Below are 25,425 nucleotides of genomic sequence, written 5' to 3'. Positions count from 1 at the left end.
ATCTCTAATTAATTGCTTAGTGTTTGAGTCACATCAGCCCAACAGAATCACACACATGCAAAGATAGATGCCCTCGATTCTGTTTCCCCACCTTTAAAAAACATCCTGCTGACTCCATCCTTGTACTGGGCACACAGCAGGTGTTTAATAAATGCTTGGTACGTTGATGCAGAATGCGGGGGCAGAGCTGGAGCCCGGTGCTGTGTATTATCAAAGCTTTCCCCTCCCTTTCCCTGCAATGGACCTCTTGGAGGACACCTCCCTGCTGATTAGCACCTCTGCTTGAAGGTGAACAGGAAAAGCGAGAACTGGTTAAAACAGCACAAAGCCTTAGCTAGACAATTTTTTGTGCACTGTTAACGCTGTGTACATGACTTGGTAGAAAGAGTTGAAAGAAAAAGTTGAAATTTGACCAGTTGTAGTGTAAGGTTACTTACTTACTACAAATGCCCTCGGGGCACTGTGATGGTTGTATTTTAAGAAAAAGCAGAAAGAGGAGTTCCCGTCTTGGCACAGTGGTTAACAAATCCGACTAGGAACCATGAGGTTTTGGGTTCAATCCCTGGCCTTGCTCAGTGGGTTAGGATCCGGGATTGCCGTGAGCTATGGTGTAGGTTGCAGACATGGCTCGGATCCCCAGTTGCTGTGGCTCTGGTGTAGACCAGCGGCTACAGCTCTGATTCGACCCCTAGCCTGGGAACCTCCATATGCCGCAGGAGTGGCCCTAGAAAAGGCAAAAAGACAAAAAAAAAAAAAAAAAAAAAAAAAAAAAGAAGAAGAAGAAGAAAAAGAAAAAGCAGAAAGCAGAAAGAGATCAGAACTGAAAGCTCTAAGAATGCCCCTGTTGACCAAATCAGGGGTTCCCAAAATATGGGCCCTGCGCCACTGGTGGTACCCAAGGCATGGTAAGGAGAGAGGGGGATGGAGATAGCAGAAGTATTAAATCTCACTGTGGGAAAAAAAAATTCTAAGTTTCCTTTCAATTCTTTGATCATCTCTCAGCCTTACTTATGTGCTAATGAGTCCTTACCACCTTCCCCCTTGTCTGTCTCTTAAATACAGCGGCTCAGTGCCTTGGCAAACCATCAATCTATCTACTTTTTACTGTACAATCCCCCCTCAGTGTCAGTGGGGGCATCGGTTCCAGGACTGCCCCCACCCCCCAAAAAAAATCCATGGATACCAAAATCCTTGGATGTTGAAGTCCCTTATATAAAGTGATGTAGTATTTGCACATAACCTGCATCCTCCCTTTTACTTTAAATTGTCTCTGCATTACTTATCATACCTCATACAATGTAAGTGCCACATAAAGAATTGCAACGACAATGTAAATGCTATGTAAATAGTCATAACTACAATGTTGGTGCACAACAAATTCAAGTTTTGCTTTTTAGAATTTCCTGGAATTTTTTTTCTAAATATATTCCATCTGTGGTCAGTTGAATCCCTGAACGTGGAACCTGTGGCTAGGGAGGGCCAACTGTATTTATTTTTATAAGCAACTTTGAAATATGGTTGGCTGTTAAAATTTTTCCTTAAAGCAGATAAAGTTTCCTTTTGAAAGACATTTATCTGAGTAAAAAGTGAGCCAAGTTAAAGGAAAACACTAAGAAATAATAATACGGGCAATAACACAGAAGTTGGGAAAGAGATGCTCAGTTTTGCAAATGTTGCCCAAGCTGGAGGAGTTTTCTGAGCTCTGAGTTAAAGCAAAACTAAAATAGGGTGCAGATGAGGGAAATCCAAGCATTAATGAACAGCTCTTACCATATAAACCACAGCAACAAGGTTGTCCATCTAAAATGGGGTGTGAAAAGGTCCCTCATTTTGCCTCGGTCTTCCTGTTTCAAGACAAAGAATGCCATTTACTCTCCTCTCCTACAGATGTGTGGGCATCAGTTGGTGGCCTCTGACCAGTGGATACCCTGAGGCTGGGAGGGGGGTTTCTGGTGGCCTGGACACTCAGGATTGGAAAACTCAGGACTCAAATCCACAGCACTCAGCCATCCCCTACCCCCCACCCCCAGCCCAGGGAGGACTCCAACCAGGACTAAGCAATGACCAGAGGTTTGATTCCCCATCCCCATGCCAGCCTGGAATCCTGAGCTGGGAAGCAGACCCCTCAGGCTTGGCCTCTCTGAGGCCTCTTGGGTGATCCCATGGACCAGGGAGCAAAAAACTCAGTCCAAGGATTTCCCATCTTATCTCAGAGGTAATGAACCCAACTAGTATCCATAAGGACTTGGGTTCGATCCCTGGCCTCGCTCAGTGGGTTAAGGATCCTGCAATGCTGTGAGCCGTGGTGTGGGTCACAGATATGGCTCTGATCTGGTGTTGCTGTGGCTGTGGTATAGGCCGGCAACTGTAGCTCCAATTCAATTCCTAGCCTGGGAACCTCCCTATGCCACGAGTGCGGCCCTAAAAAGCAAAAAAAAAAAAAAAAAGAAAATCAGTCCATAGACGCCTCCCACCATTTCACACCTTCCTCACTCAAAGCCAGCTCTAGGTCCAGGTGACAAAAATTAATTGACCCACTTGCCAATTTTATTTTATTTTTGCTGTATATTAATTATTACTTTTTGTCTATTTTTGCTGTATTTTTAAATTATAGTTGTCAATTTTATATAATTTACTAATTTATAAAATCTTTGGTTTACAATGTTCCATTTTTAAAAGAAATATTCTATGATTGTGATTATCTTCTTAGATATATGCAATAAACACATTTTTCTTAGTAGCAGTTTGAGAAGTGATCACTTATTTAAATGTGCTAAAAGTTATTTTAAGAAGATTATGGGAGAGTTCTGTTGTGGTTCAGTGGTTAATGAACCCAACTAGCATCCGTGAGGATGCACGTTTAATCCCTGGCCTTGCTCAGTGGGTTGAGGATCTGGCATTGCCATGAGCTGTGGTGCAGGCCACAGATGTGGCTTGGATCCCGAGTTGCTATGGCTATGGTGTAGGCCAGCAGCTACAGCTCCAATTTGACCCTTAGCCTGCGAAATTCCATATGCTGCACCTGTGGCTCTAAAAGGACAAAATAAAAATAAAAATAAAATAAATAAAAAATTATGGGTTATAGATGGTTTAATCTACCTGTGAATATTGGCTTCATGAACATAGCTATTTTCATAATATATTCTTTTTTTTTGGCCATTCCCATGGCATGTGGAAGTTCCTGGCCCAGGGATGGAACTCACACCACTGCAGTGGCCTGAGCCACAAGCAGTGACAATGCCAGGTCCTTAACCCACCGAGCCACCAGGGAACTCCCAATATATTCCTAAATAAAACGACAATGCTCATTAATATGCTTAATGAATATATTTGAGAATATGAGGCTCCTGCTCTTTGGGATGTTCCTGACATACCCTGGTGCTTCCCAAAGCAGATCTAGGGTATGCCTCCCGGCTTCTATGTTGTCAGACAATGCCTAACACTTTCCTTCAATCTGGTGAAATCCCACGCAGTTCTTTTTGCCTAATATAGAAATAATCAGAAATATAATTTTAAAAAAATTCCTTGTAGGGTCTGTTATTTGTTTAAGAGTCTTCGTGATGTTTCTGTAAGCCACTTGGTTCATTCTCAAGGGCAGGGACTGCAGGCTTTAACCTGGCTCCCTTCTCCCCACTTGCACCTGTGGTAGGTGCTCATACATTTTCATCCTGGCAGATTCCCTGATGGTGTTGCCATGGGGAGTGAGGTACCACCCATTGAAGATGTCTACCTAAGTGCAGCTTGGTGCCCTGGATCTAAGCCTATCTTGGCACTCTCTACTGGTTTTATTGTCAAGCCTTTGCCAATCAATCACATCAACTAATCCAACTTCATGGGTGCTGAATGACGAAATCGAAGCAGGAGTAGTTACAGGACTCATTATCGGATTTTACATCACATTTCTCTAATCATTGGCTGCGTTCTCCCGTGGTAATTTTGGGATGTGGCAGTGAAAACGCACAGATCAGAGTTGCTAAATTCTCCTTGCAGATCCTGCCCACCGCGTTCCCACACCCATTCAAGGCATACCCGTGAGCACACAGACATGCATGCCCCACTTTTTATACACGCTCCCTCATGCACAGGGACACACATACCACAGTCAGTCTTCCAGGCACTGACCTGTCTGGAGATGATGAGCTTCCCCAGAGGCATGGGGGCTCCGTTTTCCGTGGCTATCCTCTTTAAGGTGGCAATGGCCTTTTCCTGGTTTCCAGAGAGCACATCATATCTTGCACTCTCTGGCAGCCACTATGGAGACAGGAGACCCAGACATGGCCGGTTAGGACAGAACAGAATGCTTGGTCCCAGACATAATGCTCTCATCTGTGGGTGGAGCCCTTAAGACTAGAGGCTCTGGGGCTCTAAGCCTGACTTCAAATCCTGCCACTGCCATTGATTATAATGGCTCTGTGACCTTGAGCAATAACTTGACCTCTCTGTGCCTCCATTTCCTCACCCATAAAATGGGGATAATAATAGATCCTCCCTCTTAGGGTTGTTGAGAGGATTAAGTGGGATAATCCAGACAAAGTGCTCAGCACAGTGCTTGGGATGGGTTAAGGTAGCTGTTATTGTTGCCAGTGCTACTTCTGTAATTTGGTGCTGCTTCAGAGTTCTGGGTGACTGCTGAATTAAATGAAGACTGCCACTAAAAGAGAAAAAAAGTCCACTACTCTTACCACCACCATCACCACCCCTATCTTTCAAGAAACTACACCTCACCTTAGTTTAGCATCATTTTGCAAACTCAGTCTAAGAGGTACAAAGAAATCAGAAAAACCTTTGGGCCTAATAGAATCCCAACCCCAAGTGACTAGATAAAGAGATTTCCATAAAACAAAGAACATCAATCTGTGAAATGAGAGAGGGTGAGATTTGGAGTCAGACCATCTGGTTCAAATGAATTCTGTTATTTGCTGTGTGCCTTTTGACAAGTCAGTCAACCTCTCTGGGTCTTAGTTTCCTCAGCAGTAAAATGAGAATGTAGCAGAGATTGCTAGTGCCAATTAAAACGCATGCTTCCCTTTCCATAGTAAAGAGTTGTCCTTGGATCTGGCTTGCCCAGCCAGAAACTACATCTCCCAGCACCTCTTGCATCTAGGCGCTGCCATACAATATGCTTTCACTACTGGCATATGAGCATTTACTTGGGGGCCCACTGGTTGTAAAGTGTTTTATGGGTTTGGTCTACACATGAAGTGATAAGAGTGTGTTTTGAGCTCATTGCAGGGGAAGTGGGGGTAGTCTATGTAGACCTGACATGGAGAGATCATTTGAGCCCCTGGACCCAGCTGTGCCTGAAGCCAGATATTTAATTTTCTATCATCTCTTTTACTCAAACCAGTTCAAATTGGGTTTTTGTCATTTGCAACTTAAGAATCCTAACCATCCCAAATAGAGTCACCTTAAGTGAAGATCTTACAGTGGGGAGGCAGGGTACCACATCCTCCTGATGTCTCCCTCAAAAACACTTCATCAATCTGTCTGGAGGAAACCTGACACCCCATACCGGGCCTACCTCAAGCCCTGCTCCTTTGTGTCATTTCCTGATTTAAAAAGGAATTTTAAGGAGTTCCCTTGGGGCGCAGCAGGCCAAGGGGCCATTGTCACTGCAGCAGCTCAGGTCTGGGTTCCATCTCTAGCTTGGGAACTTCCACATGCCGCAGGCATGGCAAACAAACAAACAAACAAACAAAATGCCCAATTTTAAAAGTTGGCTTTGGGGAGTTCCTGTTGTGGCTTAGCGGGTTAAGAACCCAACTAGGATCCATGAGGATGTGGGTTTGATCCCTGGCCTCCCTCCGTGGGTTAAAGATCTGGCATTGCTGCAAGCTGCAGTGTGCGCTGCAGATTTGATTCAGACATGGAGTTGCTGTGGCTGTGGGGTAGGCTGGCAGCTGTAGCTCCGATTTGACCCCTAGTCTGGGAACTTCCATATGCTGCAGGTGCTGCCCTAAAAAGAAAAAAAAAATGGCTTTGTACCCTTCTCCATACCCTCCCCACAAAAATACAGCAAATGGCAGGAGATCAAGTAGCAAAAGCTGAAATCTCTTAAGGGATACCTACAAAGCACAGGACAGCGAAGAGGAGGAGCGGGACAGCTGAAAGAAGGAGCAGCCAACGCCAGCCCAGGCTGGGCATCACAAACACAGCCAGGATGACCTCGAACACCGTCCCGATGGCCCAGAACACCTGGCACGGGAGAATGGCCGTCAGTAATGGGGCAGCATTGGTCACCATGGTGAGCAATTCCAGGATCATTGTAGACAAGCTTATCTACATGGGTGAGAGGTCCTTAGGGTTGGGAAAGTCCGAATGGTCATCACTTTTCCTGTGGTCCATATGGGTGGGCCAGGGCCTTCATGTTGTCCATCTCCTGAGGGTGCCATCCACACTGTATTATATTTGCATGGTGCCCCCTGCAGTGTGCACTTAACCAGTGGGCAGCTCTGGTTAAGGAGATCAATGTGATCAATATTGTGCAAGTCAATAGAGTGGTGTACCCAGTGTTTTTTGTCTATTGACATCCACCTCCCTTGCCCAACAGTGCCCCAGCATCCTTTATCAAGAATTGCCTCTTCTCTGTGGTGCTGAATATCCTCTGTCTGCCTCTCTGAGTCCTTCTTCATCCTTTTCCACCTCCCTTTTTTTTTTTTTTTTTTGTCTTCTGTCCCTTTGTCTCTTTTGTTGTTGCTGTTGTTGCTATTTCTTGGGCCGCTCCTGCGGCATATGGAGGTTCCCAGGCTAGGGGTCAAATCGGAGCTGTAGCCACCGGCCTACACCAGAGCCACAGCAACGTGGGATCCGAGCCGCGTCTGCAACCTACACCACAGCTCACGGCAACGCCGGATCGTTGTTAACCCACTGAGCAAGGGCAGGGACCGAACCCACAACCTCATGGTTCCTAGTCGGATTCGTTAACCACTGCACCACGACGGGAACTCCTCCACCTCCTCTTTGTATGGACTGCATTCAGGCTCCCTGTCCTCTGGTTTCACATTGGGTGTAGCCAAAGGGGAGCCCCACAGGAGATTGGAAGAAAGGGGGATTGGGGTGCTTGTTCCTCTGGCTCATTCCCTACAGGGTGGTCATAGGCTGGCCGGGCTGCTAATCACTCCCTCGCTTTGCCCCCTCAGGGACCTTATAAACAGTCCCTTTACGAAACCCTCTTCAAAGTATCCTAATGTGAGTATGCTGGTCCTTGCTGCAATCTTGAATCTACAACTATTGTCCATTCCAAAATACTGTCCTTCATCTTCCCTGTCTGGGAGCCCCCAAGAGCCTTTCCAAATTTCCTTTTGTTTAAAGTAATCACAGTCCATTTCAGTTGCTGAAAACCAGAGTTGACAGTCAAAATGGCTAACAATTTATAGCACTGGCCAGTCAGAATCAACATGGGTTACACACCTCCCCTACCCCCACCAGACTGTACCAGGTGTTAACTCTTTAGTTGCTGGATCACGAGGAGTTCTAGGGAGTCCTTAGAAAGGACAGGTGTCAGGTGATGAGGGCTAGTAAGTGATCGGAGTCAGCTGGCACAGAGGCATTTCAAAATCTGAAAAACTGGTTCATCTGCACCAGTGTGGACCAACTGACCACCACCCTGATTGGTCAGGGGCAGATGCAATCAGGATGGCTAAGATGGGCTGTGAAGTCAATACGATCCATATAGTTGACATGATCATGGTGATTGGGGAGGGTTGTGACTGTGGACCTCAGTGTCCTACAGGGACAAATAAACAGTACTGCCATTGCATGGAGGAGGGCCATTGAGCTGCTATATATTTGCCCTGAGATCTTCTAGATCATGGTTCAAAAATAGGTCATGGGACCCCGGCAGAGAGAGGGCTTGAGAGAGACTGGCTGGTCCAAGAGACTTTTAAGGCAGCCCATTGGCCACAGAGGTGGCCATGAGTGGAGATCTCACACAAGACATGGGTGAATCTGGATACAAACAGAGGTAAAGAAGAATGATATGGTTAGGGGGCAGGAGTTTGGCCCACTCAAGCTACACTGTTCAGCATCAACTCTCAGATAAAAGTCATTTCTAGTTCAAGAAAGACATACTACCTGCCTGTCACTTTTCTTTTTTCAGGGATGGTAGGTTGAATCTTCTTGTCCATCGAAGAATTAATCCATACTGCCTAACAACCATGTTGAAATCAGCATAACTGATCCATTTAAATCCTTGCCTACTGAGTCTACTGTATTTTTCTAAACCCCCTTTTCCTTGTCCTATGGCTCAAGATGCCTGGGAATCTCTTGCTCAGAAACAGAGTAATCTCCAGAACACAGACCATCCTCCTTACCTCAATCAGCAAAATGCACTTAGCTCTGGCTTTCATGGGAAGGAACTCAGCGTACAGCGTCACCCTGGGAAAGCAAAAGACAGAAAGGGGGCTAAGGTCAGGCCTGAGTGTGAATATGGCTAGTTTTCTGAATTCCGCGGCCAACATTCCTCCTAGGGTGATCTGTGGACCATTTCTGGGGATGATGGCTAAATATGTAGATCTCCACCCAAGAACTTCAGAAACAGACTCAGGGGTGGGGTCCTGGCATCCATGTTTTTAACCAAATGATTCTCACATTTAGCAACTCCTGTCATTGAGTATTCCCCACAACCCAGTGAATCTAGGTGAAAAAAGAGGGGTGGGATGATAGGTTACTTCCATCTATTTTCCTATTGCTCAGGTCCTGAATAGTCTTGGAGAAGAGGTCTTTCATTCCATAGGATGTCCCTCATCCTGGGTCCATCTGATGTCTCCTTGTGACCAGACTCAGCCCATGTCTTCTTGTCAGGAACCTCACAGAAATGATGCTGCACTCTTTCCCAGTGCCTCACAGCAGGGACATGATGTCAACTTGTCCCATCACTGGTGACATTAATTTTCACCACTTGTCAGGATCAAGTTTTCTGACAGATGTTTCCATCCTAAAGTTATCAATTTTCCATTTGTGATTAATAAATACCTTGTGTGAGAACAATATCCTGCTCCCCATAAAATCTGAACTCACCAGCTTTAGCATTCCATCCTTTGATGATTTCTGCCTGAATCTACCACCATTACAATAGCAAATTGTATTTATTATTCCATAGCTCCTTCTTCATTTATTAGTTGTCATTCTACTGTAAGGAAGAACTTTCTTTTCATCTATCTATCCATCCATCTACCTACCTTCTTATGCATTCATTTCATTAATATGGACTTGTAGGTTCCTGTTTTATGCAGTGGATTATAATCCATTACTGCTTTTATTTATTTTTTTAAAATTTTTACTTTTGGCTTTTTAGGGCTGCACCTGCAGCATATGGAAGTTCCCAGGTTAGGGGAGCTACAGCTGTCAGGCTACATCACAGTCACAGTAACACTTAGATCTGAGCTGTGTCTGTGGTCTACACCCCAGATCACAGCAAAGGCAGATCCTTAACCCATTGAGTGGGGCCAGGGATTGAATCCACATCCTCATGGATACTAGTTGGGTTAGTTACTGCTGAGCCACAATGGGAACTCTGCCTTTATTATTTTGATACTCAGACTTCATTATTTTGATACACAGATCTGGTCAGTGGAAGCCCCTTTAAGCTGGTTCCTATGTCTTTCTGACACATGTCCACCATTCCTTTAGCTCTTTCTTACCTTCTGGTACAATGAGGTGTCCAGGCTCATAAGTACTTTCTTCGCCCCAACCAATGAGATCAGTCATTTTTCTAAGAAGTTCTGATTCCTTCTGGCAAGGGACGGTATTTAGAAACCAAGATCTGAATGCTCAGTGTGCTCATTGCTATGGGGGTTACCATTGCTTCTAGGCCCTCTCAGTAGAGACAGGAAATCTATCTATCCATCCTTCCTCTGGGTACCTCTGTCTCTCTACTTCTTTCTCTCTGTCTCTCTCCCTCTACCCCTCCACATGCATACCATACATCTAAAACTATTTCCCTATCTGTGTGTATATATATATATATTTTTTTTTTCAAATAATGAGTTCATACTGATACTTTTAATTCCAACACTTTAGGGTTTTTTTCTAACCTTTACAATTGCCATGTTTGTACTTCTCTTCTCCAACATTGAGAAATCCTGGTCTCGTTATCTTCAAAATATTTCTTATTTGCTCAATTGATTCACTTGTTCACTCAGTGTAACCAATGTCTCAACCATACTGGCTACCTCATCCATCTACTACCTCCTCATCTCCTCCCCTCCCTTTCACTTGCTCAGCTAACAGACATGCTGGGAAGAGAAGGAAACTTCCAAACTACTCCCCGATGCTGCCTTCCATTTTGAAAGAAAGATGAGTCCTTCTCTTTCATCTACCACCTAAGCCAGGCATCTGAGCTATTGGATGAACTTGTTACTCTCTTTGCTCCTCATAAGGTAGATGGAGTAGAGAGAAGTTAATTTCCATTAACCATTTTGATGCAGATGCTGCTAGACCCCTTTACCAGATTATCATAACCACCTGCCAGCTGCTGCTGCTAACAGTTCATAAATGCAACCCTCTCTTAGGATTGCTTTTGAGCAATTGGAGCTGCCTGCCTCACCCCAGAGGTATCTGATTTAGTTATACCCTTTCTCTCTAGGGCAGGCTGCAGACTACCCTGCCTCAAGGTAAAACAGACCTTATGAAAAAATGAACACTCTAGAGCTCCCTATGGAATCAGGCTGAGTCTAGACATCACTTGAAACAACATCACTTAATTTATTCCCTTCACCTGTCTTGCCTCTTTTACTTTTTACAGTTTCCTCCTGAGAGCATTTCCCAAATACATCACCAATACAAAAATCGCTGCCTCAGTCTGTCTGCTTCTATGGAGCCCAACCTATGACACCTTTTCCTGCAAAGCATCTAACTTTTTCAATGCTGGTCTCAGCAATACCATTAAGATGTAGAAATAGTTCTATTGCTGGTAAAAGATCTTAGGGTTACAATAAAAGATGCCTCTGTCCAGAGAAGGGAGAATTCTCAGGAACCTCAGAGGAAAGGCTAGGGCTTTAGTAGTTTAGACATACTCCATTTAGAGAAAAGTATGAAGAAAAGCCAATGTCATCTAGTCTTCCTTCACAGTATGAGTGTTTTAGTAAATCCCCTTTCCGCTTTGGTGGTTTGTTTGTTTTTTTCCTATCCCTTTCTCTTTTCTTAATCTTGCTGTCTCTGTTTGAACCCCTGAGATCATATGCAAGAATTTTGAATCCTATTTTTCTGTCTTTTTATTGGCCACACCAATGGCATATGGAAGTTTCCAGGATAGGGGTCAAATAGGAGCTACAGCTGCCAGCCTATACCACAGCAACAGCAATGCAGGACTGAGCCATATCTGCAACCTATGAACATGCATCCTCATGGATATTAGTCAGGTTCTTAGCCCACTGAGCCACAATGGGAACTCCTTGAGCCCTATTTTTTATTGGATTTATAAACAGTATATTTCCACGCCATTTTAAATCCTCTCACACACATATACTCCATCATATTCACAAACTAAATTTTCCTTAATAATAGCTGCTTTTTTTTTTTTTTGGACTTGCCATGTGCCAAACAACTTCTAGATATTTTATGTGAATTTTCTCCCTCAATAAATGTTGCAAGTCAATGGGGTAGGTAATTTTAATTCCCACTGCATGTGTGTATATCTTTAATCCTTATTTTCATCTCTAAATCCGTGTCAGATAAGTTGTGAGTTGACCAGGATCATACGGCTAGTAAGTTAGTAAGTAGAAGAGTCAAAAAAAATTTTTTTCTTTGGCTGCACCCACAGCATATGGCAGTTCTTGGGCCAGGTATTGAATCTGAGCCACAGCTGTGACCTATGCCACAGCTGTGGCAATGCCAGATCCTTAACCCATTGCACCACAGTGGGAACTCCAGAAGAACCAAAATTGTAACCCAGATCTATCTATATTATGCAGCCCATCAAACACTTCCCTATTTGGGTGGTTTCACAATTATAATACATACTTCAGTAGGCATCTCTAGGCTTAAATCTTTGTCTACATGTGGTTTCTTTAGGATAGATTCCTGTAGTAGAATTTGAGTAAAAGTGTATGCATATTTAAAGCTTTTGATATATATCTCCAAAGTGCTTCCCCCAAACAGTTGTTCCAATTTATATGCCTGTAAGTACCTCTCAACAAAACCCATTAGGAATTTCCTTAAGTCAGTTCTGAGAATGGAGACCAAAACTGCGATGGTTGTAAAAGATTAGTGATTACCATGAATGACTCTGAAATTTTATTCTATTCTCCAAATGGTGTGCTGATATTATTATTATTATTATTATTATTATTATTATTGTCTTTTTGCCTTTTTCTAGGGCTGCATCTGCGGCATATGGAGGTTTCCAGGCTAGGGGTCGAATTGGATCTGAAGCCGCCGGCCTACACCAGAACCACAGCAACGCAGGATCCGAGCCGAGTCTGCGACCTACACCACAGCTCACGGCAACGCCGGATCCTCAACCCACTGAGCAAGGCCAGGGATTGAACCCGCAACCTCATGGTTCCTAGTCAGATTCGTTAACTGCTGAGCCACGATGGGAACGCCTGCTTTTTAAGTCAATAATAAAATAAGAAGCATGTTTACATTTCCTCCACAAATTAAAGTCAAACTACCAACCATGAAAAAATGTGCAGGAGCATATTCTAAGGGCCAATATAATCCTGTTCTTAGATGTCAAGGATTTACTTTTATAATGAACTTAGAGGATGCAGTCTTTATTTTAGGCACGGAAGTAGTACCCAAATGCATTCTCATTGTAAATAATCCTGCAATATGCAAAGTATCGCATCAATATGGAATATTAAAAAAATAAATTTAAAAAAATGCAGAATATATGATGAATCTTCCTCTTCCTCCTTACCCCTACTTCTAACCCCCTTCCCTAAAGCCATAACTAACAGCAATTTGCCTTGTAACCCTCCAGCCCCTTCTCTCTGTACATGAATATGCAAATTTAAAACTGAATAGACATTTTTCCAAAGAGGACATAACAGATGGCAACATACATATGAAAAGATGTTCAACATCCCTAATCATCAGGGAAATGCAAATCAAAACTACAACATCTCACCTCACACCTGTCAGAATAACTATCATCAAAAAGACAACAAATAACAAGCATTGGCAAGGATGTAGAGAAAAGAGAACTGAGCTGTTGGTGGGAATGTAAATTGGTGGGGCCACTATGGAAAACAGTATGGAGGTTCCTCGAAAAATTAAAAACAGAACTGCCATATGATCCAGCAATTCACTCCTAGATATTTGTCTGAAGAAAATGAAAACACTAATTTGAAAAGATACATGCACCCCTATGTTAAAGGCAGCATTATTTACAATAGCCAAGATGTGGAAACAACCTGAGTGTCCATCAACCAAAGAATGGATAAAGATGTGTACATACATACATACATACAGTAGAATATTAGCCATAAGAAAGAATGAAATCTTGCCACTTGCAATGACATGAATGAACCAAGGGGGTGTCATGCTTAGTAAAATAAAGTCAGACAGAGAAAGACAAATACTGTATGATTTCACTTACACGTGGAATCTAAAAACCAAAATAAATGAACACACAATAACAAGACAGAAACCCAGTCATAGGTAAGAGAATAAACAGGTGGTTGCCAGGTGGGAGGGGGTAAGGGAGAGGAGAGAATTAGGTGAAGGACCTTAAGAGGTACAGACTACAAAATAAATGAGCCATAGGTATGAAATGTACAATGTGGCTAATACACACTGGAATAATTATATAAAAATAACAATAAATTTAAGCAACATTATATCTTTCTTTTTCCTTCCCTTCCCTTTACTTTCCTTCCTCCCTCCCTCCCTCAACTTCCTTCCTTTCCTCTTTTCTTCACGCATGTGGTGGGGGTACTGCCAGTGGCTCACCCACCAAAAAAAATGCCCCAATGCTTGCCACTTCCAGGCATGCTGGTCCAACTTCCCATTGCCAGCATCTGCAAATTCTCCCCAAGGGCTTTATTGGGTCTTTAAAGCTTGCTTTACCAACCTGTGTGGCAGACCAGATGGCATCAAGGAATTTAAACTTCTCCGGAGCAGCTCTCAGCAAATGACAGTTCCCTTGTCCCTCAAATGGGACAATTTTGGAAAATGTGCAGCAGAGAAAGCTACCTGCTCTTAAATCTCAGTCTCAGGATCTATTCCTAATAGGACAATTGGAAATCTTTCCACAGTAATATATGTAGGTCTACCGGATTATTTTTTAACAGCTGCAAGTCCACTGATTAATACTTAGATTGTTTTTAATTTCTTGTTTTTGCAGCTAGTGTTACAAGAAACATCTTTACTGTAATTCTTGCAGCAAATCTTGTGGGATACATCTGGCCATTATTTATAGCAGGTCATTATGAAAAAGAGTTGTTTGAGCTTCATCCAAAGTATGATGATTATTACAATCACATTGAAGAGTCAAAGAATGAGCAATGAAATGAGCAATGCCAAGAAGCAGCTGATACAGGCATAAAATAAATTCCCACTGCAAATAATCTCATTTACAGCCGTTGGCAATTAGAGATTTGCTATTTGGATCACATGCTTGGAAAGAAATGACCTGTGATCTGCTTGGTGTTTCTGCTTGGTCTTTGGGGGAAAGAGCAGTGCCAAGGACAGATTTGTGAGCAAGCTCATTTTAGATACCAATCTGAAGAAATTTCTGAGGCATTTCCCAGGGTAGAACAGGTAGGCAGCTACCTGGTCTGGTCTTTTAAGAGCGGCTAACACACTACCAAGATGCCAGGGTTGGTTTTTGTTTGTTTGTTTTTGTCTTTTTAGGACCGCACCCACAGCATATGGAAGTTCCCAAGCTAGGGATCAAATAGGAGCTAGAGCTGCCGGCCTATGCCACAGCCACAGCAATGCCAGATCCAAGCCGCTTCTGTGACCCACACCACAGCTCACAGCAACGCCAGATCCTTAACCCACTGAGTGAGGCCAGAAATGGAATCTCATCCTCATGGATGCTAGTCAGAATTGTTTCCACTGAGCCATAAAGGGAACTCCCTAAGATGCCAGTTAAGGCAAGCTTCCATCCCGACCCTGTGGGTAAGTGGCATTTCTGCTGAAATATACAGCCCTGGAAATAAGAAACCATCTGCCCTGGTGCCAGCCTGTGCCCTCTATGTTTTTTGTGAGGTAGTACATGCAATTAGAGGTGATTATTATTGTTTGGCACCTATCTGCATTTTAAAAATTTTCTAAAACAAGTACATATTGTTTGTGATGATAAAAATAAAGTTACACTGAACTCCTTTGCTTGGATTAAAGTCTCTTCCTTCCTGATGAGCTTCAATAGGCAGAAAATGTAACTATTTGGCCACCTAAATGTGATTCCTCTTTCCTGTCTTTTTTTTTTTTTTTTCCTTCCTTTTTCTTTTTTGGCTGCACCTGCAGCATGCAGAATTTACCAGGCTGGAGACAGAACATGAGCCACTGCAGTAACAAGCCTGGATCCTTAACCTGCTGAGCCGCAAGGGAACCCCCTTTTCCCCTCTTTTTTGTCTTAAAGGGAACAGAACCTGCTCAGAATCACCAGCTCTACATCTCCTGAATCACCTTCAAGTCAGGATCCCGTGGACATTCATGATTTACCAGGACTTTCTGACTAAATAAACTCATAATGCTTTCAAATAGCTGGACTTGGATTTGAACCCAGTTTTGCCATCGGTAGATGGTTTGCAAAAGTGGCCCCACTGTTTTTGCTGCCTCTGTCTGGACTCCCTTGTGACTCAGCAGCTCCCTCCATCCAGAGTCTATTTCCCATCCCTCCACTCTGGGCCTTCGGACTTGCTTTTGTCTGATAGAATGTTGCAGAAATGTTATGGTGCCAGTTCCAAGCTTTTTGGCTTCTGCTTGTGCTCTTGGACCCTGCCCAGGTGCCATCTGACCCGGTGGCTGGGCTAGCCAGCTGGAGGATGAGAGGCTTGTGGAGCAGAGATGAGTCAGCTGTGGCCATGCTAGCCTAGCGGGTCCCCATCCCACTCACCAGTTGACACATCCTGCAGAGACCAAGACAGCTTATTGATTGAACTGCAGAATCATGAATTAAGTACATTGTTACTGTTTCAAGCTGTAAGTGCTCGGGGCGGGGGTTGTTACAAAGCAAAATTAACTCTATACTCCACTTATACTATGTGACTTTAAGTAGGTCACTCAGGATCATTAAGTCTCTGTTTTCTCATCTGTAAAATGGGGATAGTAGGGTTGGTCAAAGGACAAGATGAGATAGTGTAAAGAGAGCTTAGCATGGTGCCCCGAACTTGGTAAGCATTCCACTGACATTATTATTATCAGCATCACTATTAATGCCATTGCTTATCACCAAGGATCAATGTGAACACCTACTTTGGGGAAGGAAGAAAAGAAAGAAGAAACAGGAGTTCCCGTCATGGCTCAGTGGTTAACGAATCCGACAAGGAACCATGAGGTTGCCGGTTCGATCCCTGGCCTCGATCAGTGGGTTAAGGATCCAGTGTTGCCATGAGCTGTGGTGTAGGTCGCAGACGTGGCTCGGATCCTGCGTTGCTGTGGCTCTGGCGTAGGCTGGCAGCTACAATTCCGACTAGACCCCTGGCCTGGGAACCTCCATGTGCCGAGGGTGAGCCCCTAGAAAATATAAAAAGAAAAAATTAAAAAAGAAGATTGAAAAAAAAAAAGAGGAAACAGAGGGAGAGAAAGAATTAGAAAGGCAAAAATCAGGGAAGAGGATGGATTCCTCCTTGACCGTATTTGTATTACTTACTGTAGTAATCATTTTATAAGATATGTAAGTAATTTTTTATTTTGGCTGCTCCAGCGGCATGTGAAAATTCCAGAGCAGTGCCATAGCAGTTACATGAGCCCAGCAGTGACAACGACAGATCCTTAACCCACTGATCGAGGGGACTCCTGTATAAGTCACTATGCTGTACACCTTAAACTTATACAGTGCTGTATGTTAGTTACATCTCAATAAAACTGAAAGTGGAGTTCTCTGGTAGCTCAGCAGGTTAAGGATCTGGCATTGTCACTGCTGTGGCACAGGTTTGAAACTTGGCCCAGGAACTTCCACATGCTGAAGGCATGGCCAAAGGGGGGAAAAAAATGAAAGAAAAACATTTTCCATAATATCATTTGAACATAACTTTGATAATTTGTATTTATACTAAAAATCAGAGTACACAATAAGGAATTCTGATTTTTTTTTTTTTAGGGCCACACCCACAGCACATGGAGGTTCCCGGGCTAGGGGTCCAATCAGAGCTACAGCTGCCAGCCTACGCCACAGCCACAGCAACTCGGAATTCAAGCCAAGTCTGTGACCTATACCACAGCTCAGGGCAATGCCAGATCCTTAACCCACTGAATGATGTCAGGGATCCAACCTGCAATCTCATGGTTCCTAGTCAGAGTCGCTTCTGCTGCACCACATCTGGAACTCCAGGAATTCTGATTGCTGAGCTTTAAAAAAATTATATAGTAAAATCTTCTTCACTTGGTTTTGTGAGGTAGTACAACTGGGTAAATTCCAAATGAATGGAAACTCTTAGTTACATTTAATTACACAAAAATATCTTTGACTAAATGTTTCCAAATGATGAATTTAGGGAAGCCCTTTTTATAACTAGATAAGAGCTTTGCATAACTAAGACATGATTATTTTGGAGTTCCCATTGTGGTTCAGTGATTAACGAATCCGACTAGGAACCATGAGGTTGTGGGTTCAATCCCTGGCCTCACTTAGTGGGTTAAGGATCCGGTGTTGCCCTGAGCTGTGGTGTAGGTCGCAGACGTGGCTTGGATCCCGCGTTGCTGTGGCTCTGGCATAGACTGGTGGCTACAGCTCCGATTAGACCCCTAGCCTGGGAACCTCTATATGCTACGGGTGTGGCCCTAGAAAAGACCCCCCCCCAAAAAAAAGACATTATTTTTACTTAAATAGTTGGAGTGCAAGTGTTGGAAAACCACTGACTCTCCTGAGTAGCTAAATTTTTTTTCTGTAATTTTGTTTGTGGTTTTTATTTGCTCTCCTCCTGGGCAAAATAGCTACTGGGTGGAGTAGTTAAGAGACCACATTTAGAGGGTCAAGTGATATATAAATCTGAGCCATTTACTGTGTGACCTTATATATGTTACTTCTTTAAAGCCTCGGTTTTCTTACCTGTAAATGGGAGGTAATCATATCTACATCTTAAAGTTTGTGAGTTTTAAAACGGTCATGCGTAGGAGTTCCCTGGTGGCCTAGAGAGTTAAGGATCTGTCGTTGACACTGCTGTGGTGCAGGTTCAGTCCCTGGTCCGGGAACTTGTGCATGCTGTGGGGGTGGCCAAAAAATGGTCATGTATGTAAAATACATGGTTCAGTGCCTAGAATGTAGCAACATCTCAGTAAACACACAGAAGGGCTATAGGAGCATTAAATAAATGAACAGCTAACTGGGGAGGCATGACATTTGGGGTGTGGGGGTAGGGAGCAGGTAAGCAAGCATGATATAGGGTAAGGGGTAAAGGCCTTCCCAGCTGCTCTCTGTCCTTAATTTTATTTCCCTGGTGTCCTGTCCTCCCTCCCTGAAGGCCTCTTCCATTTGTAGTTTTAGGAGGTGGTTTTTTTCTCTTCTAGTTACCCTGCCATTGGAGTCCCATCTGCCTACAATCTTCCACAGGGTCCTCCACATTTCTGTTCCAGGAACAGCACCCTTTTCTTGCTTTCCAGCACTGTTCAAGATTTATTTTTTCTCTTATACCCTTTATGTCATTTTCAGAAAATGTGGAAGAAGAGGGCATAGAAAAGAATATTTCTCATGACACTGTCTTGAGCAAGTATCGTTGTGGATATTCTGAGTACCTGGTTCCTTTCCCTTCTTTCATATGGAAAGAAAATCCAGGTAGCTGTTTGGAGGCTGGTTCTGCTGCCATCTCCCTGAGCATCCCTGGGAATGGAATTTATGTGTACTTCTTCTTTTTTCAAATGTTCCAAGGTCAGGGATTGAACTGGCACCATAGCAGTGACAATGCCGGATCATTAAACTGCTGTGCCACCAGGGAATGCCTAATGTGTACTTCTGTGAGCTCATTCCTTCCAGCCGCTAGGGGAAAACTGTCTCCTAGTCAATGAATGGCTCACGAATGGGGCAATAGCTGTATCTGCAAAAATTCCTGGTGGTGGGCCAGCAGAAGTGGAGCTCATTGGCCGCAAGTCCCTGCCAGTCCAGATTAATGGGCTTGGCTTAATGGCCTCTGCTTTAAGCTCCAGTGGTTTTTAAGCTCATCCCAGATCCACATGTTCACATCAAATACCTACTCTGCACAGCCCTGGGGGATCACTAATGAACACAGGAGGAAGGGACGGAGTTGAACTGAGAGCCACTCACTGTCCTTCCAACCTTTAAGTAGCAGAAGGAGTCTGGATTTGTTACTGTGTTAGGTCCACACACATCTCCTTTCCTCCACATTTGTTGTTTCCATAACTACAAACCGAGTCCATTGTCCATCTCACTGGCACCTGAGCCTCTTACCAAAGCTTTTGCCGGATGGGATGCGTGATAACATTTATTGTGTGGCTACTAGGCACCATCCTGGGTACTTCATATGTGTCGCCATTTAATATTCTAAGTGACCCAAGGGGTCGGCATGTTATCATCCCCATTTTAGAGATAAGGAAACTGAGGCATAGAAAGGCTTAATGACTTGTCTAAGGATACACAGCTGTTATGCAATAGAGCCAGGATTTGAACCTGGGTAGCCTGGTTTCAGAGCCTATGATCTAAGCACCCTGCTTTAGCACTAGCATTCTCCTTTGAGATCATCTCCCCCAGACTTCCCCATTGTGACACTCCAGAGGTTCAAGAAATTAGTCACTGAGCTACTGACCCTTGGAAGGCGGGGGCTGCAGTAGTGCAACAGCCTGATCCTAGCCACCAATGCCACTCTCACCATTTCTGCTGCCAAAAAACCAGTCTTCTAGCAACAGAGACCAACATGGGGCCCCCAGGATGGAAGCTTCCCATGTCACTTGGGGGCAAATTATTTACATCGGACATCTTCTATTTGGGAAGGAGCAGTGATTCATCTTGACTGGAATTGGCATGCGTTCTGGGTATTGGTTTGCCTTTCCTGCCCACAGATCTCAGGCTGCACCATTATCTGAGGGCTTTCAAAGTACTGGACTCACTGACACAGGATCCCTCAGTGCAGAGGACTAAGGGAGCTGATAGAAAACAAAGAAGATGCAGCAGTGGGTGTACAACTATGAGACCCACTGGACCTTTCACATAACATGCCACCTTGAAGCTGCTGGCCTTGGAACAGATCAGGACCCTATGGTCCTTCCCACCCATGTCCTCTGCCTACCTTCTGTCTGTAGAAAAACTTCAGTCAAAGAATAAGCTGAATCAGAGAAGTGAGAAAATGCAGAAGCAAATGAAAACGATCAAACAGGACAAAACAATAGTAGTTTGGTCATTAAGCAAAGTCGAGGACCTTTAGTTCCCCCTCAAGGGCGATAGACAATATTCTGAACCATTACCTGTGAGCTGTCTTTAGATACTGAACTCCCCCACCCCCACTCCAGGAAAAAGTTAACTACATGATGGAACTGCTTATCAGACTGCAGCCGTGACAGAATGACAGAAGCTGCCACAATTCTGAGACCTGGCCTCAAAGAAATGGGAAGAAACAGACCTTGAAACCAAAGATGAACTTTCCTTAAAACAATCAAGATGCCACAGATCAGACCACCGCATGACCAATTTCAAGATGACTGCCAGAGCTGACTGTCCTGTTTTTGCATGTAGCCCCCTTCCCTCCACCTATAAGAGCTCTTCCCCGCTGATTGTCAGTGGGGGGATCTGGCCTTTGGACAAGAGTCTGCTCCCCCACCCCCAGCCTCACCCCATAGCTGGCCTCCAAAATAAAGCAAACTTTCCTTTCCACCAGTCTTGCCTCTTCATTGGCTTCGGAAGAGCAGGGAGCATCCAGACGCCACTCTCTGGCGCCCAGCGTGGGGCTGTGCTCTCGCGACAACTGGCTCTCCCGGGTTTTCCTCCAGGAGAACCGCCGCCATGACAGCGCCAGGCTGGCCGACCTGAACCCGCTGTTTGAGGTTACTGGCCCCAACAAGGCGGAGTCGGGGGACGTTCCTAGTAGCTGCCAAAGCCATTTGTTTCAGGGATCCCCCCGCTTCTCCTCTGATCGGCACTGGCTGCCAACTTACGCTTTTCCTTGGTGGAAGGAAAAAAGATGCACCTGGACCAGCGGACGAGGCTCAAGACAGAGTAAGTCCGCCGGTGCACCCAGCTAACTTCTCCTTTGAGCATGAAGTGCTCTTTGGGCATTTTTGCCATTTGGTTCCAATGTTTGTCTGCCATTGAGGACTGTTTGCGAACATGAAGTGCTATTTGGGCATATTTGCCAATTGTTTCTGACATGGGTCTGCCATTGAGGACCATTTGTATTGGGGGGACCTTTGGGACTCCATATAGGTCATCCTCTCAGAGGATTTGGGAAAGTTATGCCTTCTGGTATGTGAGTGTGTATTCCATCTGTGTGATTGGTATTCTTGTTGACTTTTGTAAAATGAAAAGTTCAGGTTCAACTCATTAGAAAAATTTAAGCAAAGAAAACTATGATTAAAAAAAAAAAGTTGTTTTTTGTTTCTTGTTTTGGCCTTGCCACTCTGCGTAGAAGTTCCCAGGCCAGGGATAGAACCCATGCTATAGTGGTGACAACACTGGATCCTTAACCCACTGAGCCACAAGGGAACTCCAAGAGATGATTTTTTTTTTTAACACTGTAAAGCAACAATATTCTTTAGACACTGGAAAAAATGTTAAAATGAAACTTTTTGAAATTCTAAAGCTGGTTCTTTTTGCATATACAGTTAGAGAAAGCTGGCTTGATAAATTACTATTTCCAGAATTCTGACCTTGAGTGAACAAAAATATGCCTAGGAAAAAAGCTTGAAGTTAACTCTTATCATGTCGAAATACAAACACAGTCCACTCTCCGAGACTTCAGCCTTGGGTTAATTAGTAGAACTTCAAACTAATCAAAAAAAGAGACTTTTGTCTGTAAACTTATTCCAACCGTTATTTATAGACTAATAAGTTCTATATTGAAATATTTGCTTCATAAATGTTTTAAGACAAAGCTATGAGACCTGTCTGTCTAGATGCATGCATATCTATGTGTGCTATTATCATAAATAATAAAACAGAGATACATGGGGTAAAAGCTTTTGGTTAAACACCTTTGCAATATTATGTTTCAGGAATGTTTACTTAAAAATAGTTTTTACAAATGCTGGTATAACAAACAATTCAATTATTTTTTTTCTTGGTTTTGTTAAGATTTTAAGGTTTAAAAGTTGTAATATGTAAAAATGATAAGGGAGGCATTTTGGTGTGTAAAACAAGTAGGATATGCATTGTTGGCGAGAGGAAATATAAGTAATGGAGTTTTTTTTTCCTTTTTTGGCCACCCCATGGCATATGGGGTCCCTTGGCTACAGCCAAGCCAGTTGCGGCCTACACTGAAGCTGCAAAAACGCCGGATCCTTAACCCACTCTGCCGGGCCAGGGATCGAACCTCTGTCCTCTTGGAAGCTAGTCAGATTCATTTCCACTGAGCCACAACAGGAACTCCATTTTTGTTGAAAGATAAAAGGAGAATAATTTTAGGGAGTTCCCTGGTGGTGCTGCAGGTTAAGGATATGGTGTTGTCACTGCTGTGCCAAGAGTTCAATCCGTGGCCCGGAACTGGGAACTTATGCAAGCTGTGGGTGCAGAAAAAAAAAGTTCCTTTGAGAAAAGAATTTTGTATGTTGTTAAGATTAGGATTAGATTGAATTTGGGAGTTCCCATTGTGGCTCAGTGGTAACGAACCTAACTAGTATCCATGAGGATGCAGATTCAATCCCTGGCCCTGTTCAGGGGGTTAAGGATCTCGCGTTGCTGCGAGCTGTGTTGTAGGTCACAGATGCGGCTTGGATGTGGCATTGCTATGGCTATGGCTGTGGCCAACAGCTGTAGCTCCAATTCTACCCCTAGCCTGGGAACTTCCATATGCTGCAGGTGTGGCCCTAAAAATCCAAAAAAAAAAAAAAAAGATATGGGGAAGTTTTCTGGCTTTTGCCTTATTTAATTTGAACTCCAGGCTAACCAAAACAGCCTGTTTATGGCCTATTAAACATACGTTGTACAGGAAGTTCCTGTGTGGTATAGTGGGTTAAGGATCTGGGGTTGCCACAGCTGTGGCATAGGTTGCAGCTGCAGCTCCAGTTCGATATTAGGCCTGGGAACTTCCACATGTCGAAGGTGTGGGAACAAACAAATGCATTGACATGCTGTAACATTAAGAAAAAATACATTTGGAAAATAATACAAAGATTCACCTTATTATCCTCATTTGTAACATGTCTACTAATTTTCAACTGTTTGCCTAGGTTAAAACAAAGAAAAAGATAATGCCCTCATAATGCAAAATATTGGTACTAAGTTGGAACTCGAGATGTTTTCCCAATTCTGTGTCTGTTCCCCAAATCTGGCAAGACTATGTCCCATTTCAGCAGAAAGTAGCCAGAGTAGTCATCATTCCACTCCTTCAGAGTTGGAGACAGTTGAAATAGAGATGGAGACTAAAGCTAAGTTCCTCTGCCAAGTTTATGATTAACCTCTTTATCCCAAACTTTATTCCCTTCCTTGTTCCATACTTATTCTTCCTCAAGACTGAGGAGTATCAAAGAAAAGGGGGACCCTATGGTCCTTACCCCACTGCCTTGTCTTTGGAAAAGTTTAGTCAAAGAATAAGTTGAATCAGAGAAGCGAGAAAATGCAGAAGCAAATGAAAACAATCAAACAGGGCAAAACAATAGTAGTTTGTTCATTAAGCAAAGTCAAGGATCTTTAGTTGCTTCTCAAGGCCTATAGATAATATTCTGAGCCATGTCCTGTGAGCTGTCTTACAGATACTGAACTCCCCCGCCCCTACCCTGAGAAAGACATTAACTACATGATGACCAGACTGTAGCCATGACAGAAAGACAGAAGCTGCCACAATTCTGAGACTTGGCCTCAAGGAAATGGGAACAAATAGACCCTGGAACTGGAGATGAACTGTTTTAACAATCAAGTTGCCTTTGATCAGACCACTGCATGACAAATTTCAAGATGACTGTCAGAGCTGACTATGCTATTTCTGCATATAGTCCCCTTCCTCCACCTTTAAAAGCTTTTGCCCACTGATTGTCAGTGGGGGGAACTGGCCTTTGGACATGAGTCTGCCCTCCCAACCAGTTGCCAGCTTCCGATTTAAAGCATATTGTCCTTTCCAACAACCTTGCCTTTTTATTGGCTTTAGAGTAACAAGGAGTCAGATCCCACTTTGGGTAACAGCCTGAGTGATGGAACAGCCCTTTGGAGGTGCTATGGAGGCATCAGCTGGCGATGAGGCCCTGTGAGGACAGGGCACTAGCTTTCAGGACACAGTACACTTTTAACTCAATGACTATGACATGGTCCTGTGGAGAAAGAAGACATGGCTCTAGAAATCAGAGAGTTGAAGTAGGAGTGGGCTCCACTGCCATCATTCCAGCAACCCACTTAAAGGAATTGGTACTCCCCTTTCCTGCATCGTCTAGGCTCTGTGGGTTTAGACATCTTGGTTCCTAGAGAGAACATGCTTCCACCAGGGGACACAGCAAGCATCCCATTTGATTTTAAGCACAGCTTCCACCCTGTAACTTTGGGTTTCTTGTTTCAAGAAATGAGCAGGCAAGAAAGGGAGTCAGCTTTCTGTCTGAGGAATTGATCCTGAGCATCAGGAGGTGGTAGGGTTACTGTTATCTCCTGGGACACCCACCCAAGTGATACACTGGACATCTCTTGATAATCCTCTGACCAATCTTGGCATTAAATGGGCAAACAGTAGCAATGGCCTGAAAAGGGCATGATGACTAGGGACCTCAGGCATGGGGTCTGGGTCACCCTACCTCCCTTCCTGTGAGGTATCCTGCATTTCCCCATCTCCTCTGGGTCTTTCCAAATCCTTTTTATCCTTTATAGCAAGGCAGTGAAATGCAATATTTAGAGCCCCAGCTCTTAAGTTAGAGGGAGTGGGTTCAGATTTCGACTCTGCCTCTTCTAGCAGTGTGGCCTGGGCAAGTTATCTAGATCAGCAGAAGTGCCAACCAAAGGTGAGGGGGATCTAGAATGGGTGGCAGAGGACAAAGATAATAGGCATCAGTTGTAACCATGAGGCCAGCAGCCACAGTAGTGGCTATACCTTGTCTCACTAGCCATCTTCTTGTAAGTCTTTTTCAGGAAAAAGACCAACCAGAATCCTGGAGGAGCTGTTCCCAGGTGGGGTGAATTTATTATATGATGCAGGCACATCGAAAGGGTACAGGGGATGGACTGTAGTAGACACT

General features: G+C 43.9%; 1 protein-coding gene across 6 annotated transcripts in view; it reads right to left on the bottom strand.

The window, feature by feature from the left end:
* Positions 1–25,425, bottom strand: part of SVOP (SV2 related protein) — a 97,092-nt gene that overhangs the window by 17,368 nt on the left and 54,299 nt on the right. For 4 of the 6 annotated variants that reach the window (XR_014826989.1, XR_014826988.1, XR_014826990.1 and 1 more), the window contains exons 7-10: positions 8,313–8,376; positions 6,070–6,195; positions 4,123–4,251; positions 1,771–1,844 (exon numbers count right to left, since the gene is read on the bottom strand). Coding sequence is in view for 3 of the 6 variants with exons in the window: in XM_084995648.1 (XP_084851774.1) it covers positions 1,771–1,844; positions 4,123–4,251; positions 6,070–6,195; positions 8,313–8,376 (393 nt within the window). In the remaining 3 variants the exon portion in view is untranslated. Of the gene's footprint in view, positions 1–1,770; positions 1,845–4,122; positions 4,252–6,069; positions 6,643–6,953; positions 8,162–8,312; positions 8,377–25,425 lie in introns of those variants that run through there. The other 2 variants (XM_084995650.1, XM_084995649.1) reach the window with 2 other exon arrangements.

This window comes from Sus scrofa, chromosome 14 (genome assembly GCF_054392235.1).
Source record: "Sus scrofa isolate SSC_HxYL_T2T_F1_AM1 chromosome 14, Sscrofa_HxYL_maternal_Yorkshire_Landrace_v2.0, whole genome shotgun sequence".
Taxonomy (NCBI): Eukaryota; Metazoa; Chordata; class Mammalia; order Artiodactyla; family Suidae; genus Sus; species Sus scrofa.
This window is presented reverse-complemented; position numbering and strand designations above follow the sequence as displayed.